Source organism: Coregonus clupeaformis, chromosome 2, assembly GCF_020615455.1.
Source record: "Coregonus clupeaformis isolate EN_2021a chromosome 2, ASM2061545v1, whole genome shotgun sequence".
In the NCBI taxonomy this organism is placed as follows: Eukaryota; Metazoa; Chordata; class Actinopteri; order Salmoniformes; family Salmonidae; genus Coregonus; species Coregonus clupeaformis.
In genome coordinates this window covers 4,087,778-4,109,175 of record NC_059193.1, presented here as the reverse complement: position 1 = coordinate 4,109,175, position 21,398 = coordinate 4,087,778, and the positions used below count along the sequence as shown (strand labels likewise).

Genomic DNA, 21,398 nt, shown 5'->3' with positions numbered 1-21,398 from the left:
ACAGCAGTGGGTCCTGAATGGTGGGATTTAACACTAGATACAAAAATGACAAAGACAATCCTCCAGCCTTATTAGACCAACATTACCTTGTTGCTGTGGTGTTAAAAAGAAAAACCATCTATAAAAGGAAGTGTTTTCTCCAAAGTACTTGTGGAACTCTTGGCGTGTGCTAACTTCTTTCCTCGGTTGGTTGCAATTATAATCAGAATCACCTTTATTCAAAGTACATTTGCATATACAGTACCTGGAATTTGACTTGGTGAAATGGTGCTGCCAGCAATACATAAAATATACAGACAGAATATAGACAGAGGAATTACAATATACATACAGTATATACAATAAGGATATGGACAATATGGATTACACAAGTCCCTACAAAGCAAATGAACAGTGAATAGCGATAGGAGTCTTCTCTTCTGTCGGTCTATTTTTCAGACCTCGATCGTCCCCAATACGCCATCACTGTGTTAATCATAAAAGCTCTCAAGGTTGGAAGCTTTCCAAAACGAGGGACTGAAACTCTTGAGAAGTGTCATAATGGGAGCCCCTCTCAACTCTCCACAGCCAACAAAGCCCAGTCTTTGATGGGAGTGACGCTGCAACCTCTTCAGCTTCTTCAAAATGTGGTCCTGTTTTTATTGTTCCTTCCATTGTGATAAAGGGAATCTTTTATGCTATCTGCAACACGAGTGTGTCAACATCTCAAAATGAGCAGGCTTGCATTGTGTTCTTCATACCCCCCCTTCTCGAAACACACTCCAAGATGGGGGTCTGCTAGGGTGGGTTAGGAGAGAGGCAGAGACAGACAGACAAGACAGGGAGATGTTATTGAAAGGATAGAAGAGAAGGAATATAAAGGGGGGGGGAAATGAATTTCACTATTTTGTAAATATTTCACGCTTTTACACCCAGCCAAAGACAGATCAGAGATGCAACAACAACAGCAAAGCTTCAGCTTAACCATCCAACCAGATGTCAAAAAACATAGTCTAAGGTGATATTTCTTCATGTATTTTATCAATGCAATTGTCTACAAACACTACATAAGGATCCCCCTCAAAGATATGATAGACATTCACTCTAGTCTTCCATAATCTGATAAGTCAACAGATATTGTATTTGTCTATTCATTTGACTGAAAGCTTTATCAGTAAATGCAGTAAATCTGAACTATCAAACACACAATGCCTTATTCCCATTAAGAGGGCACTACAACATTAAAGGCTAGAGAGTAGTGGTGATCCAATGCATTATTCAATGACACGGCAAAGGGCAGAATATTTAAAGTACATAAACGCTCACTGAGAATGTGTAAAATGAGTAAAACAAATTGGGAAAGTTGGGGGCTAAAGAAAACATCTGAGCTCCGGTACCAAGTCTCCCTGTACCAGAAATGTAAGGTCAAGTATTGATCCCCTTTTCAGTCACCAGAAACCAATGTGTCCATATACAGTAAGAGGGAGGGGTAGATGAAAGACTGTTCTAGAAAGATAGAGTGAAAGGAAGTTAGGCCATTTGGCTATAGCAGTTTCATCCTGGCAGCCATTGCACTACGGACTAAGACAGGCTAAAACACCCCAGCACAGAACAGCTTGGCATGGCACAGTGATGGCATGTCCTGGCATTCCAAAGCATGGTATTCTTCCCAACCCAACATGCTCGAGTGGGCTAGAGTCTGTATGGCTCTAAAACATGGCGACAAACCAGGCCTCTCTCTTCCACATGTATACCAGTGTCCACGTCTGCAGTGGCATTCTGCATTCTCTGAGGCAGCTGTTTAGAGGAGCGCAGTGCCCAGATGTAAACACACACACACAATGGCATGCTGGCAGGGACGACAGCCAGGGGAGGAACAGTGTGATAGGTTCTAATTGCTTCAAAATGTCCAGAAGAAGGCCCCCTATTATCTATTTAAATTGGTTGAAAACGGTAGGCTGGGAGGGTAGAGGAGGAGAGGAAGGGGGGAGAGACCCAGGCGAAGGGAGAGGAGCTTCTCCGTGTCGCCTCATTATATACCTCTTGACGGACGCCCGCGCTCAACCCCTGGATGAATAGGCCGCGCTGAATAAGTTATCACGAGCCACGTAAAGGGAGAGTGGGCTCCACAAACAACAACGAGAAGAGTCTCTCTCTTTTTCTTTTTTTCTCTATCTATCTCTTTCTTTCTCCTGACGAAAGGAAGGGCCCGCCACAGTCTGGGCACTCACCTGTAATTTCAGCAAAAACAGTAGGTGGAAAAGACAGGAATGAAGGAAACAGGGAATGAAAGAAATGAAGTGCAGATGCCGGTGTCTGCACAGATATCCACAGAACATTCCCTCCTTTTCGTTTGATCCGTTTCCTCTTCTGCATACTAGCACTTCTTTCATTTCTCCAGAAGGCAGGGACCTCCTTTGGACAGCATCTAAGATGTTTGAGGAGTGTGTGTTTTTTGTACTTCGTAAAACAAGGCTTCGAATAAGATCACTGCATCAATCTGTTTTTGTATGTTTATTTTGTCTTATTTTTGGTGTTGTAGCTGTTTTGTGTTTTGTCTGGGTCTGGAGAACCATATGGAGTCACACCTTCATGCTGTCTTCTTATACAGTGATGGGAATGAAGGCTTTCCCCAGTGGCTACTCTCAAGAGTTAAGTATTCAAACCAGCATTCAGACCAGTTCCCCCTAACTGTCACCACTACACATCAATACCACTGCCACCAAGCTTCCCTTGCCATTACTCAAAAGTAGTGGCAGAACTTTTGGACGTCTGACGGGCGAATCAGAGGGTGCCGCAGCCCGACAGGCGCTCGACGGCAGATCAAACAGGGTGGGTACCCTTGGAGTGACACCTGGAGCCACTTCAAGGGGGGAGGCGCCACTGATCTCCAGTCAGCTCGTTGGAACGGCCTGTCGATGTCGGGGGGGAAAAGCGCCTCAACCGGAACACAACCAGAGAGGGCGAATAAACCATCACCTCAATGTCATACGGGGTTGACCTCACGGTGTTGGGAAAAGGATGACAGTAAAAGTCCCTGTTCCAGGGTGGAAAACTAGTTGATTGATAGGCTGCTATGGCAGTATACTCCATTGTTTTTTTTTTTTTATATTTTTTATTTAACCTTTATTTAACCAGGTAAGCCAGTTGAGAACAAGTTCTCATTTACAACTGCGACCTGGCCAAGATAAAGCAAAGCAGTGCGATAAAAACAACAACACATGTTGACAGTATCTGCTCATCGTCTTTAAAAGGTTACATTGCCATGTGCAGCACTTACCTTATCTGGAATTGAAATACATTTTAAGTATTGCACAAGACTGCAAACTTCGGCAACTTACAGGAAACTTCCAAGACAATCCAAAAGTAGGGAAATGACATATCACATATTAGACGGATATCACATATTAGACTGATATCACATATTAGCACTGTATATATAGTAAGTGAAATATCTCAACAACACCTAGAAAAACACAAGCAGTATCTGACCTCCATTAAGTCCTAGAGGCATTGCAACTATAGGTGTGGTACAGATAATAATGGAGAGAAGAGAAAGCCAGAGCTAGTCAGTAAACAGTCTCTTCCCTCAATAGACAAAGGCATTCCTTATATAAAACATGAGCCCATCTTTGCCCTTGTAAACAACCCCGTTCTCTGCAGCCCAGGCTTGTTTGTGTCTCTCTCCTTTCCCCAAAAGCATCCCATCAGCACTCTTTAATGGGAGAGGTGGAGGAAGTGTGAGAGAGAGAGAGAGAGAGAGAGAGAGAGAGAGAGAGAGAGAGAGAGAGAGAGAGAGAGAGAGAGAGAGAGAGAGAGAGAGAGAGAGAGAGAGAGAGATAGGTGGCAGTGCTGCTTGTTTGGCTCGGAGCGGCTGGTAATGAGGCTCAGGCGCACCCTGTAATTGTCCCAGCAGCCAGACACACACATGCGTGTGCGTAAATACACACACACACACACACATACCTATCTCACTAGACTGAATGTACTATAAAAGAAAAAAAAAAAAAGCCTTCAGGTACATGGATAAGCTATTGTTTCTCACAACAAAAGTTTACTGCCAGCTAGTAGGTCCACTTACAACTCTACAAACTCAAAGAGGAATGCTGTGGTGGAATACACTGATACTGCCCATTTCTACAGTATTTTAAAAAGTGTACTGAGCAGCACTGACTATCTCTGTGCTTGACACTAGCTGGAGCTCCTCCCAGTCTGCCATTGCTTCCATAGCTATACAATCAACGTATTTATGTGGATTGGTGATGAAGCCCCTCTGTACACGGATCTAGTATAGATAAAGGTCTCCAATCCACAGAGGTCTGCTCTCATAAAGTCTTTCAGCATTGGACACTTGGCACTGAGCTCTAAAATGCTATCCCTACTGTACCGCTGTATCCCCTACTGAACGCTCATGTACCGCAAACACACACTAACAAAAGCCAGCTGCCTTCACCAGAGATGGGCGAAAGAGGTAGCCAGCTACGATTCACGCTTTGGCACTTCACTCATTTGCCAGGAAAAGAGAAGAGGAAAACACGAGAAGTTCACAGAGGGAGCAGATAGGCCTACCCAGAGGGAGGAGAAGCAAACGCCAAAGTGATATCAGCCATGCTGAATAAATTGAGAGACGAGAGGGAACGGAGTACAAATTATCCGCCGCAACACGGAGAACAGATCAGAGAGGTATCCGTTGGGATTGGTCCACCACTCTCGGGACAGGCGATATGCGCTAGGCTATGGCTAATTCCAGCCTCTCTGGCTTGCATAAATGAGTTCAACTGGAAATATTACCCAATATAAAACAGGGAAAATATATTTTTGCATGACCTTTTATCAAACATGTTGCTTTAAACCATCTCAACCAAACCAAACCTATTCCGACTGATCAAAAATCAACTTTGTTTGACATTCGACCAACGGTCACCATGTGGATGTGACTCTTTCTAATGAGCAGGCTAATAAAAATCCTTGTTGGCTAAAACAAAGCTGACGTGATTCAGATAGTCAGAGTTGGAAGAGGTGAACATCACATCATCAGATGCGTAGCGGACAAGTGAGGTCCAATGGCAGACCTACTCTTGGTGCTAGGAACTTGTGTGTGGTGACTCAGACCACAGCCTGCAGCTTTTGGAAGGAGTTGGTAGGGATGCAGAGATGCTAGTAAAGTCTACCCTGGTGTGCTGGACCTGGGTAGGCAGTGCGAGAGCTCAGGCTACAGTATAATCAGAATGCTTAAGAGACAGGAACAGGAAATCAATGATATGTCTTTCACAAAATATAATAATTATTGTTCATAGGTAATATGGTGCACAAGTGGGTGAAAACTCGATAGCAGGTTATCACCTTCACACAGCAGAAAATGAAACAGACTGATCGTGCAAGTTCTAGTGAGGGATTTTGTGTGTGTGTGTGTGTGTGTGTGTACATTAGGCTATGTGTGCAGTTCCTGTGTGTGTGGGAGTGCACGTGAGTGGGAGAAGATGCCTTGCCCCCTCCGCCACTGCTCCACCCAAGCCTCCCTCTCACTCCCCTGACTCTCGCATCCTAACAAGGCTTTTCCTCTGCTCCTCCTCCAAAAAGGCAAACCAAATAAATAAAAGAACAGGAAAAAAGGACCAAAGTGGAGGAATGAGAAGGGAAAGAAAAACACACACTGAACTATAATTTGTTCTATCTTTCAGCTTCAATTAAAAATTATATCAAATATTTTTGTTCGACTTCACAACAAGACTTCAAGAGGGCCCCCAAGACTCCCTTCCATTTGCATCCAGCCACAGCCCACTGGTGGAGCTGAATTCCATTAATTATATGACCTACATATCACATAGTTAATATTCCAGCACTGGGAAAGAGAGAAACTCAGCCAATACTGGTGGAAAGGGTCTAAATTTGGAGATCTTCAGGACATCAGAGCCCCCCTACTCCCAGCGCTTTTCTGAGGAGGCGCTCTTTGATCTCCTTCCCTCCTGACATTGTTTGCAAATGTCGCTTTAATGGGACTGGCAAACACGAACGAACGCAGCCACGCTCTTTTCTCTTTCTCCTCTTCCCTGTTCGAAAGCCCATCGTTGCATCTCCACTTTCCAGTGAATCAAAAGGGAGAGAGGCCTGGCTCCCGCTGCTTTCCAGAAGGGAGGGGGTGTGAAGACGTGAACGTGTGGACAAAATGTCCTAATAAGGTCGGGTTTCTTTAACTATCATTGTATGTACTAGCAATAATAAGAATTGTTTGGACGTTGCATAAACAAACGGGATGTACTCTATGGTCATATGCACATAAGGTTATACTTGTCAGGATTAATGTTAGCCTGAACAGAGTTGTTAGCTCTACCGCAGCACTGGTAGTGCAGTTTGCAGTGAATAAGCCCTGGCTCAAGTGAGCCCAGGTTGAGGGCTACTAGTGTAGTATAGCATTCAGTATAATACTAGTATAGAATATTGGCCAAGATGGAGCAAGTTAGAGAATGGGCTAAGGTGCGCTGCACTTGCACACCGTTGGTCATTGGTGGGTTCTCTGGAGCTGAAGGGAGTTAGCATGCTGGGTCTAGCGTCCTAGCACCAGGCCAAGTGCTGATCTCTTAATCAGTGTCCAGAGCGATCAGAGCCCTCCTCTGAAGGCTGGGGCCCCTGCCTGCCACTGCCAGCCCTGCTACCGCCATGAATATGGAGCCCTTCTGCGGCTGGGGCTTGCTTATGTTTTCTGTCTGATATCTCAGCCCCATTCCCATTTCAAAGAGAGGTCCACCCAGGGGTTTGACTTTTTGATCTGCTTGGTGACTGAATCGACCACCTGCATGCGGGATCAGCCGCCAGCGAGAAGAAGACCAACCCCTCCTACCCTGCCCCAACTCACCTTGCCCTTCACACTGCCCCCCATCCACCCTCACCTTCCCAGAACCATCCAGAACCCCAGTGGTCATAACTGGGTCTGGAGCTGCATCTTAACTCTGCGACCGCTCTTTTCTGCTGTGTGCTGTGGCTGGGAGGAGATGCTGGACATGATTGCAGTAGCAGCAGGAGTCGGCTCCGTTCCCACCACAGACAGTCCACCTCTGTTGGGCAAAGTCATGGGAGCCATTTTGTGACCGCAGTGTGAGGGCTGTAATGTCAGGGCCCCATGGCACTGAGGTAACTGAGGAGAGAGCTGGGGCCTGTGGCTCCACTAATCAGGCATGGCTTCCACCACCAGCACATCCTTACACCCCTCACAGGACAGTGGTACCACCAACAAAGACTTAAAAACACAGAGACACTACATCCTACTGCCAGCATTCCTCTTCCCAAGGTCTAGCATGGGAAGGTCTAGCTTCCATCTGACAACATGTCATTTAGATAATATGCAGTGTGCAATTTCCTCTTAATGAATTGATATGATTCAGCAAGTTTATTGATATGACTTGATTGATATGGGTTGATGACTCAATCATGTATTACTATTCCTGAATACCTCTTAATGCAACATTTGCAGATCCCCTGACAGCTCGTCATTGAAAAGAACTGCAGCATGCTAGCTCAAGTGGCCATTAATAACAGGGAATGTTCTAATTGTGCATTATCAATTTCATACCGCTTAACTCCCGATGAGCATCATTGATATTATTACTTCCCCCCAAAAAAAATCCTTTAACAGGCATTAGCATTAAAACTTAATGAGATCACCATGACCATGACAATATCATTAAAACCCTCAGGACCCCAGATGATTGGATTAATAATTTAAAATATGTGCAGAGGAAGAAGCCCTCCACCAGCCGACACTAGGCTAAGTAATTGAGGGACTATGACATGGCAGTGCATGTGCTGTAGAGGAGGACTAGCATAGGACAGGGTTTTTTCAACTCCAGTCCTGGGGATCTACTGTAGAATCAGGGTTTCATTTCAACCAATTATTAACATTAAATTATATTGTTAAAGAAATACTGTTTCATGTGTCACTAGACCAACAACTAACTCAGATGTGTTGATCTTAGAGTATTTCTTAGAGAAGTGATGTTTCTCTCTCAGTATCTTTCTCTTTGATGCGCAGCTGGAGTGATATCCAGCATTCATAGTGGCTCTCCTCTCCTCTGGCTCAACCAGGAGAAACAGAGAAGGAGAGGTGACAAGACCAATGTCTCAACTTAAATCCAATACGATGTTATCTTTTTTTTATTATTATTATTATTTTTTTTATTCTTGGGGGTAGATCAGCTTAATATTGCAGATAGATTGTAACTTCCATCAATGTAATTGTCTGCATCACTTCCAATCTCCCATGTTTTTTATATATATACTCCCCTTTATTACTTTTCAACCCCGCCATCCTTTCCCTACTTGGGGTAAATTAGTGAACAACAATGCCCAGGCCTCTACTTCCAGCCTATACTTACTATCTACACCTTATGGACACAGTCAATTTTACAATAATTCTATTTTATTTGTTTTTGCTCCTGAACTTCTTCTACTCTCAACCTCTCCGATCATTTTCATGATGTCCATCCGGTTTGCTTCTATATGCCATATCTTTCTAACTGTGCTCTTTCCCAAAAGCTCCCAACATACAACCTATATACTTATTATGGACACAGTATACAATGTTATCTTACTCTCTCTCTCTCTCTGAGCAATCCTGTCCTTTTTCACTCACTTTTTAATATCCAAGCACTTACATTATACATATTGCATTCAAAGCGTTAAATAGTCAATAAAAACAATATGCTTTATTGTCACATACACCGGATAGGTGCAGTGAAATGTGTTGTTTTACAGGGTCAATACGAGGTCAGTCACCCTCTAACAGTTAAGGTAGAGAGAGTTTCAGTATTAAAAAAGAAGAGTTGAAAAGAGGAGTAGCAAATGAGTACCAGAAGCCAATTTGTGCAGCACAGCTGAAGTTGCAGAGCAGAGTAGTAGAGGTTCACCTACTGGCCTCATTTACATATAACACTATAACTCTTTCGCAAACTACTGGCAAGCTTAAAACACAAAACACCCCAAACAGCGCAACAATTTCCTTGACTAATAAAAATACAACATTAATCAAATGCGTGAAACCTACAGGAGCAAGTAATGAAATGAATGGGGAAATTCACAAAAAGGGTAGTCAGTCTTAATATCAAAACTACGCCCTGTGACACTTTTGTTTCTCTGTCCCCTTTTCTGGTTATAAATGACTTTCAGGGATGAAAAATGTAAACAAAATTGTACAACCAAAATACTTTATTTTATTTAAACTCTAAAGGAAAGAGGAGTAAAAATGCTTGGTATGTGTCAAAAGAAGAATGGGAAGCCCCATGAAGCAGAAAGCAAGGCAGAGGTTGGGAAGAGGCTGGGGGCCGCCCAGCTTTAGAAAGACCCTAATAAATCCTGATTTGAGTCGGGGCTAACCAGAGAAAACTGCGAGCCTGAGCCGCGTTAGGCAGGCGCTACCGCTCTTAAATGCTACGTTTGATTAAGTCTTCCCATTAGGTGACAGCTGAACTTTAACATTAATATGATAATATTGAAATAAGTGGGTGTTATTTACTTTAGCACCCGGGTGGAGGCGGCAGGGGGAGGAGGGGCAGCGGGGGAGGACAAGGGAGGGGGGGCATGATGATGAATGATTTCTGGACAGCTCTGGGTGACACCAGGCGAGCCCAGGCCTCCTCTAATCAGACTTGACAAAACAGAGACCTATGCAGAAATATTGGTTACAGTCGGCGTCACAGCCCTGCCTGGGCCCCTGCAAGCGCTCCCATACCGCCTGCCCCTTCCCCTGATTGTCTAAAGGCACTGAAGCATCTATTTCAATTGGCACTTCCTTCCTAGCCCCGGGATTTTACATTTAGCTGGTGTCATTTACATATTACTCTTAATCAAAAACCACACTGGGAAATAAAAAAATAAAAAATAAACAAAACCGTGGCGTCACGGCTCAGGGGTAGGCGCAGAGGCACTTTATAAAATGGAGATGTGACAAGACATTAAGCTGAGTGTGTGTGTGTGTGAGTGAGAGTGTGGGGGGTGGGGGGTGGTATGCTTGTGAGTGAACGGATGTGTGTAAGAGTAAGGAAGAAAGAAGGAGAGAGAGAGAGAGAGAGAGAGAGAGAGAGAGAGAGAGAAAGCGAGTTGGCTAGGGGTGGTGGTATGTGTGTTTGTGAAAATTACGGACAATTTAGAAAATTGCCGGAGTGTACACAGCTTGTGTTTTTCTTGTTCGTCGAAAAGCATCCAGTATTGGTTGTTGGACAGCTTTTATACAGTACCATTCTGTATTAGATTGATGGAACTATACCATAGTTTACCGCAGAAAAGAGTAATCTACATTACAAACAGTGTATGGGGCATTCACATACAGTGGGGAGAACAAGTATTTGATACACTGCTGATTTTGCAGGTTTTCCTACTTACAAAGCATGTAGAGGTCTGTAATAGGCCTCTACATAGTGAGAGACGGAATCTAAATCAAAAATCCAGAAAATCACATTGTATGATTTTTAAGTAATTAATTTGCATTTTATTGCATGACATAAGTATTTGATCACCTACCAACCAGTAAGAATTCCGGCTCTCACAGACCTGTTAGTTTTTCTTTAAGAAGCCCTCCTGTTCTCCACTCATTACCTGTATTAACTGCACCTGTTTGAACTCGTTACCTGTATAAAAGACACCTGTCCACACACTCAATCAAACAGACTCCAACCTCTCCACAATGGCCAAGACCAGAGAGCTGTGTAAGGACATCAGGGATAAAATTGTAGACCTGCACAAGGCTGGGATGGGCTACAGGACAATAGGCAAGCAGCTTGGTGAGAAGGCAACAACTGTTGGCGCAATTATTAGAAAATGGAAGAAGTTCAAGATGACGGTCAATCACCCTCGGTCTGGGGCTCCATGCAAGATCTCACCTGGTGGGGCATCAATGATCATGAGGAAGGCGAGGGATCAGCCCAGAACTACACGGCAGGACCTGGTCAATGACCTGAAGAGAGATGGGACCACAGTCTCAAAGAAAACCATTAGTAACACACTACGCCGTCATGGATTAAAATCCTGCAGCGCACGCAAGATCCCCCTGCTCAAGCCAGCGCATGTCCAGGCCCGTCTGAAGTTTGCCAATGACCATCTGGATGATCCAGAGGAGGAATGGGAGAAGGTCATGTGGTCTGATGAGACAAAAATTGAGCTTTTTGGTCTAAACTCCACTCGCCGTGTTTGGAGGAAGAAGAAGGATGAGTACAACCCCAAGAACACCATCCCAACCGTGAAGCATGGAGGTGGAAACATCATTCTTTGGGGATGCTTTTCTGCAAAGGGAACAGGACGACTGCACCGTATTGAGGGGAGGATGGATGGGGCCATGTATCGCGAGATCTTCCCTCAGTAAGAGCATTGAAGATGGGTCGTGGCTGGGTCTTCCAGCATGATAACGACCCGAAACACACAGCCAGGGCAACTAAGGAGTGGCTCCGTAAGAAGCATCTCAAGGTCCTGGAGTGGCCTAGCCAGTCTCCAGACCTGAACCCAATAGAAAATCTTTGGAGGGAGCTGAAAGTCCGTATTGCCCAGCGACAGCCCCGAAACCTGAAAGATCTGGAGAAGGTCTGTATGGAGGAGTGGGCCAAAATCCCTGCTGCAGTGTGTGCAAACCTGGTCAAGACCTACAGGAAACGTATGATCTCTGTAATTGCAAACAAAGGTTTCTGTACCAACTATTAAGTTCTGCTTTTCTGATGTATCAAATACTTATGTCATGCAATAAAATGCAAATTAATTACTTAAAAATCATACAATGTACCTATGATAAAGTTGAAGTGTACCTATGATAAAAATGACAGACCTCTACATGCTTTGTAAGTAGGAAAACCTGCAAAATCGGCAGTGTATCAAATACTTGTTCTCCCCACTGTATGTTCATAAGACAACAGTCTTCAAACACATGGACATACTTTCCCACTCACTAGGATTCCGATGACAACAGTACAGTATGTATTTGGGATAAATAAGATGTTGTGGGTTTGAGTGCGCGTGAGTTTCCGTATGTGCTTATAATGCATGTATTTGCCACCTGTGTATACTGTATGACTGTCAATTAGGCCCTTCTCAAGTGTACTTGGGTCTAAATGAGTGGATGTGAATGTGGTTGATGACACAGGCACACAGGTGAAGACATCTGTAGAGAGGTGCATTAGAATCATGGTCCCTACCTGCCTCTTACCTTCTCAGCATTCCCGTTAGGATGCGGGAGCTCTTGCCCAGGTTTGCATCGGTCTCTCTCAGCTAGAAGGAGGAGAAAGAGAAAGCACGGATGTAACACATAAAGACGTATACAGTCCATATAGAACACAGCTCAGTGGTGATTGAGAGGTGAGTGAGACTGGGAGAGAAACTTTGTGAAAGAATATGGGCGATAAAGAGAGAAAGAGATGCAGAGAATAAAACTGGGATAAAATGAGAGACTGAGATTCTGAGAAAGAGACATAAACAGCCTCCTCAGTGGCACAGCGGTCTAAGGCACTGCATCGCAGTGCTAGAGGCGTCACTACAGATCCGGGTTCGATCCCGGGCTGTGTCGCAGCCGGCTGCGACCGGGAGACCCATGGGGCGGCACACAATTGGCCCAGCGTCGTCCGGGTTAGGGGGGAGTGTTTGGCCGGCCGGGATGTCCTTGTCCCATCGCGCTCTAGCGACTCCTGTGGCCGGCCGGGCGCATGCACACTGACACGGTCGCCAGTTGGACGGTGTTTCCTCTGACACATTGGTGCATCTGGCTTCCGGGTTAAGCGAACAGTGTGTCAAGAAGCAGTGCGGCTTGGCAGGGTCGTGTTTTGGAGGACGCATGGCTCTCGACCTTCGCCTCTCCCGAGTCCGTACGGGAGTTGCAGCGATGAGACAAGACTGTAACTACCAATTGGATATCACAAAACTGGGAAGAAAAAAGGGTAAGAAAGTAAAAAATAAAAATAAAATAAAAGAGAGACATAAACAGAGAATGAAAGAGGGGCGTTTAAAATGAAAGAGAAACGTGTGCGGCAGAAGAACATCCAGTAGCTGAACACATTGGGCAGTATCGTAGCCTTTATGTTCGCTGTGGTTTCGGAGCATTCCTACTTTCACATCTACACACTAATGGCACAATCGGATCCATCTGCAAAGTGTTACTCTTTGCATTACTGTGACTGGTTCTTGTTTCCCCCAATTTGTGTTTGACATTTCCCTGTTGAGATCTTTCACAACTGCTTGCTTCGTACAAAGAACTAAGGGGTCAAGGTAAATAGCAACATTGAGTGATGTCTCTACTACTGCCGTCTGTACTATGTTGTACTGAACAGTACTTATGATGTCCAATGCGCAATAATGAATATCCTTTAGTATTTCGCTTTTTCATTCTCTCTCTTTGGGGTCACATTTATGTTTTGGTTTTCAGCGTCTGTGACACTAGAAGTGTGATTTATGTACGTGTGTGATTTATGTACGAGGAGCCTTTCCACATAAGACTTGTCTGTGTGTGTGTGTAACTATCCTTGTGGGTACCAGAAGTCCTCACAAGGATAGTAAAACAAGGACAATTCTGACAAGTGGGGACATTTTGCCGGCCCCTACGAGCAGAAACGCTATTTTAGGCTTAGGGTTTAGGGTTAGGGTTAACAATTAGGGTTAGGGTTAGAATTAAGGTTAGGGTTAGGAGTTACCGTTAGGTTTAGGGTTAGGAGTTAGGGTTAGGTATAGTTTTAGGCTTAGGGTTAAGGTTAGGGAAAATATGATTTTGGATGGGAATAAATGATTTGGTCCTCAAATAGCAATACAAAACTGTGTGTGTAGTAAAGTTACTTATTATGTTTCACACACTGTCCCTCTTCTCCATATTTGATTTTCACACTTTCTCACTCTTCCTCCTTCCCTCGTCTCAATCCCTTTCTTTCTCTTCTCCATCTCTCCTTCTTTCTTTCCCTCTCTCCGTGTGAGGGTTGTTCTGGCAGGCTGTTTTGAGGACCGTGCTGGTTGCCAGGCTGAGCAGGCTCAGGGACAGATGTGGGTTTGGGCGGGTTTGGCTGCTGGCTCTGACACCAGCCCTATAGCCGCCTGATGACACCATGGATGGATCGCTCCCCAGAGACTTCCCACTTTCTCCCAAAATACTACTCTCTTTCTCTCTGAATCAATCTCACACTCTTTCCTTCACTCTGTCCTTCTCTCACTTATGGAATCAATCTCACACTCTCGCTTTCTCTCATTCTCTCTCTCGCCCTCTCTCTCAGCCATATCAAAGGGCCCATTTATGAGATATAGCCTAAGATTGATGAGGCAATAAGGCAAACAATCTATTCTAATTAAGTCTTTAAGGAATCCATATACTGTGAGGATTGGTGACGGGGCTCAGTGAGTGAAGTTAAAAAAGGACATCTACTTTTGCCCCCAAGTTCAAGTGTCTGCTGTCGACCTCCATTAATACCAGAAAAACTCATTTGAATAAACTTTCACACCTGCTTTGACTGAAGGGAAAAGCCATGCCTCCTGCTGTGTGTGTGTGTGTGTGTGTGTGCACCACTGCTTGTGAATGCAAGTGTGTGTCTCGGTATTTATGCTTAAACAATGCCCCCCAAACTCCTTCATCCTCTGTCTTTTTCATACAAGAAAGACGCTTACCGACCCTTCCATCCTGTGTCTTCACATCATGATTTTCTTCTCTTTCCCCCTCCCTCTTTTAGACCCACAAACTGTCTTTAAAAGGAAGAGGGGGCCTGTGCAGGCTCATGGGAAAGAGAAAACGAGGGAGAGAAAGAGAGGTACTATTCTCCTTAGACGGCAGGCAGACCTTTTGAAAGGAGATGTTTGATTTCCTTTGAAATCGCCTGCGAGGCCCACTGCCACTGTTGTGATCTTAAAGCATTCTCCGTAGAGGGGCCGTCAGAGCGGGGCCCCTCACCGTGCTGGGGCTCTCTCTGCTCTACCTGTCTGTCTGACTGGCTGTCTGGGGGGCGGACATGAGGGAGGCGAGGAAGACTCTACATAGGGAGGGACAGACAGACAGAGAGAGAGAGAGAGAGAGAGGCACAAAGTCTAATGCTCTATGTGTGAGAGAGATAAGAGGAGAGGAGGTGAAAGTGATAGAGTAAAAGAGAGAGAGAGAGAGAGAGAGGTAGAGAGAGTCACAAGGTCTAATGCTCAGTTCTTAATGCAGTCAGTGTGTGGGTCCATTCATGCATGTGTGCCCACGTGTGTGTGTGTGTGTATATGTTTGTGTGTGTTCACTTAGACAGTCTTACATCATCTTACATGGGACACACAATGCTTTGGTGAGCATAGCGGTGTAAGTGGTGAATATCCCTCCAACTACAATGCCTTGTTTTCATCAGCCCTTTGTTCTTCAATCCCATTGTCCTTCTAGCACAGACCTTTACACACTCATTAGATCATGAGGGTAATGGTTCATGTCCGGTGTATGTGTGCGTGTGTGTCCTGCATGTGTGTGCAAGTGTTCTCACCCGATCTCTGGATCTCTGGATCTTCTCGCGGTCAGTGTGTAGGTTAGCCAGGATCTCTTGGCCAACTTGTTCTGAAAGAAAAAGAGAGGAGAAACACAGTACAGGTTAGCATGGGTATGCTGTGCCTGGGATGCACCAGTCTTCCCTTTGATTCCTAACTGAACATTTTCTGAGAGAAGTTCAAGCTAAATGCCTTACTTAAAGACATGACAGCACCTAGCCCCGAACTTGAACAAGTGATTTAAGTCCATTTCTTAAGTACTCTGCTACTGTTGCCCAATAGTCTAGTCCACAGCTAAAGAGGATATGACACTGAGGTGTACGTTAAGACCCACAGTATGTGTGAGGTGTTTGTGTGTGTGTGTGTGTAAGCTATTGTAGCAGACGGCTAGCTTCAGCTCAACCAGCCCACTAACCTTAGAACATTGGGCCAAACCCATGTCTGGCCTAGTTAAACCTTACTTAGCACGGCTAAAGTGAGCCTGGATCAGCTGTGCAGACAGAACTATCAGCTTCACCACCACTAGCAATGAATCCTCATTTAATGCCATATTCTTAGAATAGATATGGGCGGCTCCACGTCAGGAAGGCCCGGAAATATTTTTGGTATCTCATACTGTTCTGGCAATTCTCACATAGAAACTTAAATTGGGAAGGAGGTTGTTTGATATTCCTTTAACAGTTGTATCACAAACCATTTGGGGGGAAATCATGATGAAAGTGGCCATTTCAGGCCCTTTTTAGACATATGCCTCTTTTAAGACCCTATGATCCGTGAACCGTACATGATACAGACAATATCTTGGTGTCATTATACTCCTTATAGTGTGTTCTAAAATATGGACTGTCTAGATTCTTAAATAAAAAATGTCATATTAATTTATTCAACATGAAAAATAATACCCTTTTTGATTTTGCTTATTTTTACTCTTCAAACACATCAAATTTCCAGAGTGGAAGATATGACCCATTTTATACAGTGCCTTCAGAAAGTATTCACACCCCTTGACTTTTTTCACATTTTGTTGTGTTACAGCATTAATTCATTTTTTTTCCTACACACAATACCCCATAATGACAAAGTGAAAACATGTTTTATAAATTTTTGCACATTTATTGAAAATGAAATACAGAAATATCTCATTGTTCATACTGTACATTGGAGAAAGACTGCCACTAAAGTATTGTGGTCAGTTTGTATTACCTTGTAAATTAAATTAAAATATAGTGGCTGGTGGGGGTCTACTTGGGGAGAGTGGGTCCACCAAGAGACTGAAGTGAGATGAGTGGAGCCCCCACACATACCTCAGAGAAGTTTCTGATGCCCTCCCAATCACCCCGTCCCAATCCCTCGGATAGAGCCCCTCTCCACTCTCACCAATAACCACTATTGAATCTTAGCTATAATGACAGACAAGGAATAATAATGACTCGACATCTCCTAATCTGTAAAGAACTCATTCAATTTACAGCAGGTTTGCAAATCACAAAAATACAAAAAATCCTTCCTTCTCTCTCCCTCTCCCAAGCCAAACCCAACCGAGTGGAGTGTCCTTGCATACTCCCTTAAAAGATCTTCGCTTGAGAAAGAAGAAAAAAGTGGCAATAGTACCGTTTGTCCTTTTTGAGACGCCATAGCCTCAAAATAGTTAGAATTGATCTAAGATAACTCAAGAAATCTGTCATTAATTTTGACGTTTTTGCAGAGGAGATCTTAGTTGTGCAATTTTACATCTAACCAAGATGTTTGGTGCAGTATTTTTCAATAAAGAAATACGCATGAAAACGAGTTGTCACTCGCTGAATGACAACAAAGACTTTATTGAAGAATCCCTACTGTTGACCAATCACCGACAAAGGGACGTAGACTTTGGCTCCGAACTTCGGCTAGCCTCCAGGAAAAATGTTGTGTGCCCGAACAGCTGAAAAAACCTTCACCGAAGTCCAAAACAGAAAATGGTGTCATAATATATGCACAAACTCTACCAAACTGATTCGGCTGGGAAGCATGCAGACGCATTTACACCCATCCATCGACTTACTCATCCATTCTCATTCCCGCCCAACATATACCCTATGCACACACACACACACACACAGAACAGTTATTGACAGACATGGTATATTTCCCCTTTAGAATGCTATTTTCAGTGTCCATGTAGTCCATTGGCATCGGCTACTTCTATCGTTACTTCATAGAGAAGAACAGTTATTTGGGGAAAGTAGAGTATAGATTGTATTGGGGGGAGGGGGAAAGGATATTGTCTCAATTTACGATAATCTCAGTGTTCCTCTATAAAAACAAAGTAGCCTATCGCTGGCCCAGATTCACAAACCGAGGCAAAAAAGGTTGATCAAAGCGGAATGAAGGTGCGATCTTCATTGAATAGCGATGGAGATTGGGCATTCATTTCCTGATTCCGCTTTGTTCAAGTGTATTTGCCGCTAGTCTGTGAATCTGTGAGTAGGCTCTTTGATATTGCGCAGATTGAAAATGTGCCAGCCTGAATGGCATGATGCACTGCTCCAAGCTGTCAAATTAGGGTTTGTAAGGCCATGAAACGTCATGGAAATTAGTTTCATAATTGTTGTTAACGTAATTCATGAAAGCACACTTTTAAATATGATCAATCAATTAATAAACTACATATCAGCCATTATCGGAATGACCCTTCAGTGCATGTCTGTGGTTCTGCGTGTGTGCCAGTGCGAGTGGGCCGACGCCCGAGTAGAGAGCGGGACATTTCAGCAGCAGGTATAAAATAATGACAGACTAACTAGATCGCCAATTCAAAACATTGTTGCCTTTCCACCGGCACTGTAGAGCCTAAATACATCTGCACCGTTGGAAAGCTGGGATTCCCTACTATTAAACAGTAGCCATGTAATTGCGACAACGTTAAACATATTCTAAGAATAGCCTTGTTGACAATTAACTTGCTGTGCATAGATCTCCCCCGAAACATGAATATTTGAGCCTTATATATAAACATGTCTAGTTAGATATGCTGCTTTGAAGTCGCCTACCTTATCAATTTGATCTCTGATTTATTGAATGAGGGTATCATTTTATAAAGACAAAAGTATTTGGTTGTAATGTTGAAAAAGTCTGCACACCTAGGATCTCTCCAGATGGAGGGTTGACCACATGTTGACAACATGTGACTAACAGTGCAGTTCTATGTGGGGGGCTAAGTGCCTTGATCAAGGGCACAACGGCAGGAGGTGGTAGGTCTACATGGAATCAGACACAGCAGCTTTCCAGTGTCAATAATGCTTACTTTTTCATGTAAACTATAATAATAGTCATGAACATTAGGGTTAGAAGTCATAGAAAATGTGTATGAACCGTTAACAGTGAATAATCAGGAGGTCTCTATAGCATAATGTCATTTGTGAATTTCGGTGAACAGCTCCTGCACTTCTTCCATCCCAAGTCAATCACTGGATATGCTGGTCTCAGGCATCACTGTATATACAGTGCCTTCATTTACATTTACATTTACGTCATTTAGCAGACGCTCTTATCCAGAGCGACAGTATTCACATCCCTTGAGATTTTTTGTCAATGGCCTACACATAATAACCCCAAAATGCCAATGTGGAATTATGTTTTTCAAAATTTTTAGAAATTAATTACAAATTAAAAGCTGAAATGTGTTGAGTAAATAAGTATTAAACCACTTTGTTATGGCAAGCCTAAATAAGTTCAGGAGTAAAAATATTTCTTAATAACTACCTCATCTCCGTACCCCACGCATACAATTATCTGTAAGGCCCCTCAGTCGAGCAGTGAATTTCAAACACAGATTCAAACACAAAGACCAGGGAGGTTTTCCAATGCCTCGCAAAGAAGGGCACCTACTGGTAGATGGTTAACATAAAAGAAAACAGACATTGAATATCCCCTTGAGCATGGTGAAGTTATTAATTACACTTTACAATACACCCAGTCACTACAAAGATACAAGCATCCTTCCTAACTCAGTTGCCAGAGAGATTTCACCATGAGGCCAATGGTGACTTTAAAACAGTTACAGAGTTTAATGACTATGATAGGAGATAACTGAGGATGGATCAATAGGTAACATAGGTAAATATTTTGATATAAAAATTCTAACAATTGCTTTAATAATGGCTTAATTGAATCTTCAACTCATGAATGGCCTCTGATAAAGGACTCCATCAGGATATGTTCAGGTGAATGGACAAAATGTTCAAGGTCTCACAACTAAGCTGGGCTCTTATATCACTTTAATTCCAGCTCCCACAACAATATCCCAGGCAGCACACTACATCCTGCTACTGGAGTCTAATCAGCAGATGCAATATTCATAAAACCGCTCTCTTTTAAATGCTGCTCGTCTATCGTGGATGTAAACACATTAACGCACACTTAGAAAACATTGCCAACAAGGCATCTGACAAGCTCGTCAGTGGTCACTGTCATTTCCTGGTCCCTTGGGTTAGACGAAAAAAACACACCAACAAACAAACCCACAAAAAAGATGCCACCAACTGTAAGCAGATACTGCATTAGGGTGAAAAAAAGATTGAGAGTGAAGAATCTTTGCATGGATCAAAGACGGGCTTTCAAACACACCAAACAATCCGGCGTAAACAACGCACTCCTGACTAGATTACACTACACAGGTGCGGCACTGCAAAGAGCCCACGTGCTGCGCTGCCTGTTTAGGGGAACGCCGCAAATATGGGCTACATCTGGCAGCTAAACAAGAGAGAAGGAGAGAGCGCAAAGAGAGGAGGAAGAGAAAAAGGGGGGGTACGCTGTTGAATGAGTGATGCTTGTTCTCCCTTTCCTCTCCTTTCTATTCCCCTCAACGGGCGCACAATGTGTCTCTTTTTGCCTTCATTAATTTCTAATCAGGGACGTGACAGATTGAAGGATACACAGATTAAACAGTGCAGTCAGACAGTCACATGTGACAAATAGGGCAGATTAAAAGACTGAATACAGGTATTAATAACCATAATAATACAAGCCCCCCCATGTCCCCTCCAAAAGAACAAGGGATAAACAGGGAACAGAGGTGCGGCAGGAAATCTTCTGTAAAGACAACTAAGCGCCTCTATCTGTCTCTGTCCGGGATGGGGCTTAAAACAAATGAGGGTGACAAGTGCTATACAAGTCTTTGGCGTGGAGGAAGACCGAGAGAGCGTTATTAGAAAAGCACACACTCCAACTGAGAAGATGGATGAGATCATTGCAGAAGAATAGGACCCAATGATATCCTGCTGTAAAGACGCCGTGCAGGAGTGGTGCCGATTTCACATTAAGTCCTTGCTTGTAGTGTACAGGGACTCGCTCGGAATGATACAGGCCTACATTTAAGGCCATATACATTTAATTCAATGTTTAACGGATGCCCCTCTCTAAAAAATGTAAAAGTTGTACTGAAGAATTTGCAGGATTATAGCACAAATAATATCCTTGAGCTTCCAGTAAACAGACACACAATTTCCTTTCGGATTATGGTTGAACTATGCCTCTTTTAGCCTCCCCAAGAGGCTAAAACGTCTTGATTAGGGCCGCTAGGTGTTGAACCAAATCAAATCAAATTGTATTTGTCACATGCTTTGTAAACAACCAGTGTAGACTAATAGTGAAATGCTTACTTACAGGTCCTTTTCCAACAATGCATAGTTTAAAATAAAACATTTAAATTGTGACACAAGGAATAAATACACAGTGAATAACAATAACAAGTAAAAATAACATGGCTATATACAGGGAGTACCAGTACCGAATCGATGTGCAAGGGTACAAGGTAATTGAGGTAGCTATGTACAGCCGAGCGGAAATGGAGGAAAACTAGACTCCCTGCGGACCTGTCATCTTTTCATTCCCTACTCTCTACATTTTCTTCCTCTGTTTCTGCTGCTAAAGCCACTTTCTACCACTCTAAATTTCAGGCCTCTGCCTCTAACCCTAGGAAGCTCTTTGCCACGTTC

At 43.6% G+C, this 21,398-nt stretch overlaps 1 protein-coding gene across 4 annotated transcripts in view; it reads right to left on the bottom strand.

Moving 5' to 3' along the window:
- The window catches only part of LOC121586414 (vesicle transport through interaction with t-SNAREs homolog 1A), a 191,929-nt gene that overhangs the window by 41,995 nt on the left and 128,536 nt on the right, over positions 1-21,398 (bottom strand). For 2 of the 4 annotated variants that reach the window (XM_041903071.2, XM_041903080.2), the window contains 2 exons: positions 15,426-15,496; positions 12,158-12,219 (listed from right to left, as the gene is read on the bottom strand). In XM_041903071.2, coding sequence (XP_041759005.1) covers positions 12,158-12,219; positions 15,426-15,496 — 133 coding nt within the window. Of the gene's footprint in view, positions 1-12,146; positions 12,220-15,425; positions 15,497-21,398 lie in introns of all 4 variants that reach the window. The other 2 variants (XM_041903088.1, XM_041903097.1) reach the window with 1 other exon arrangement.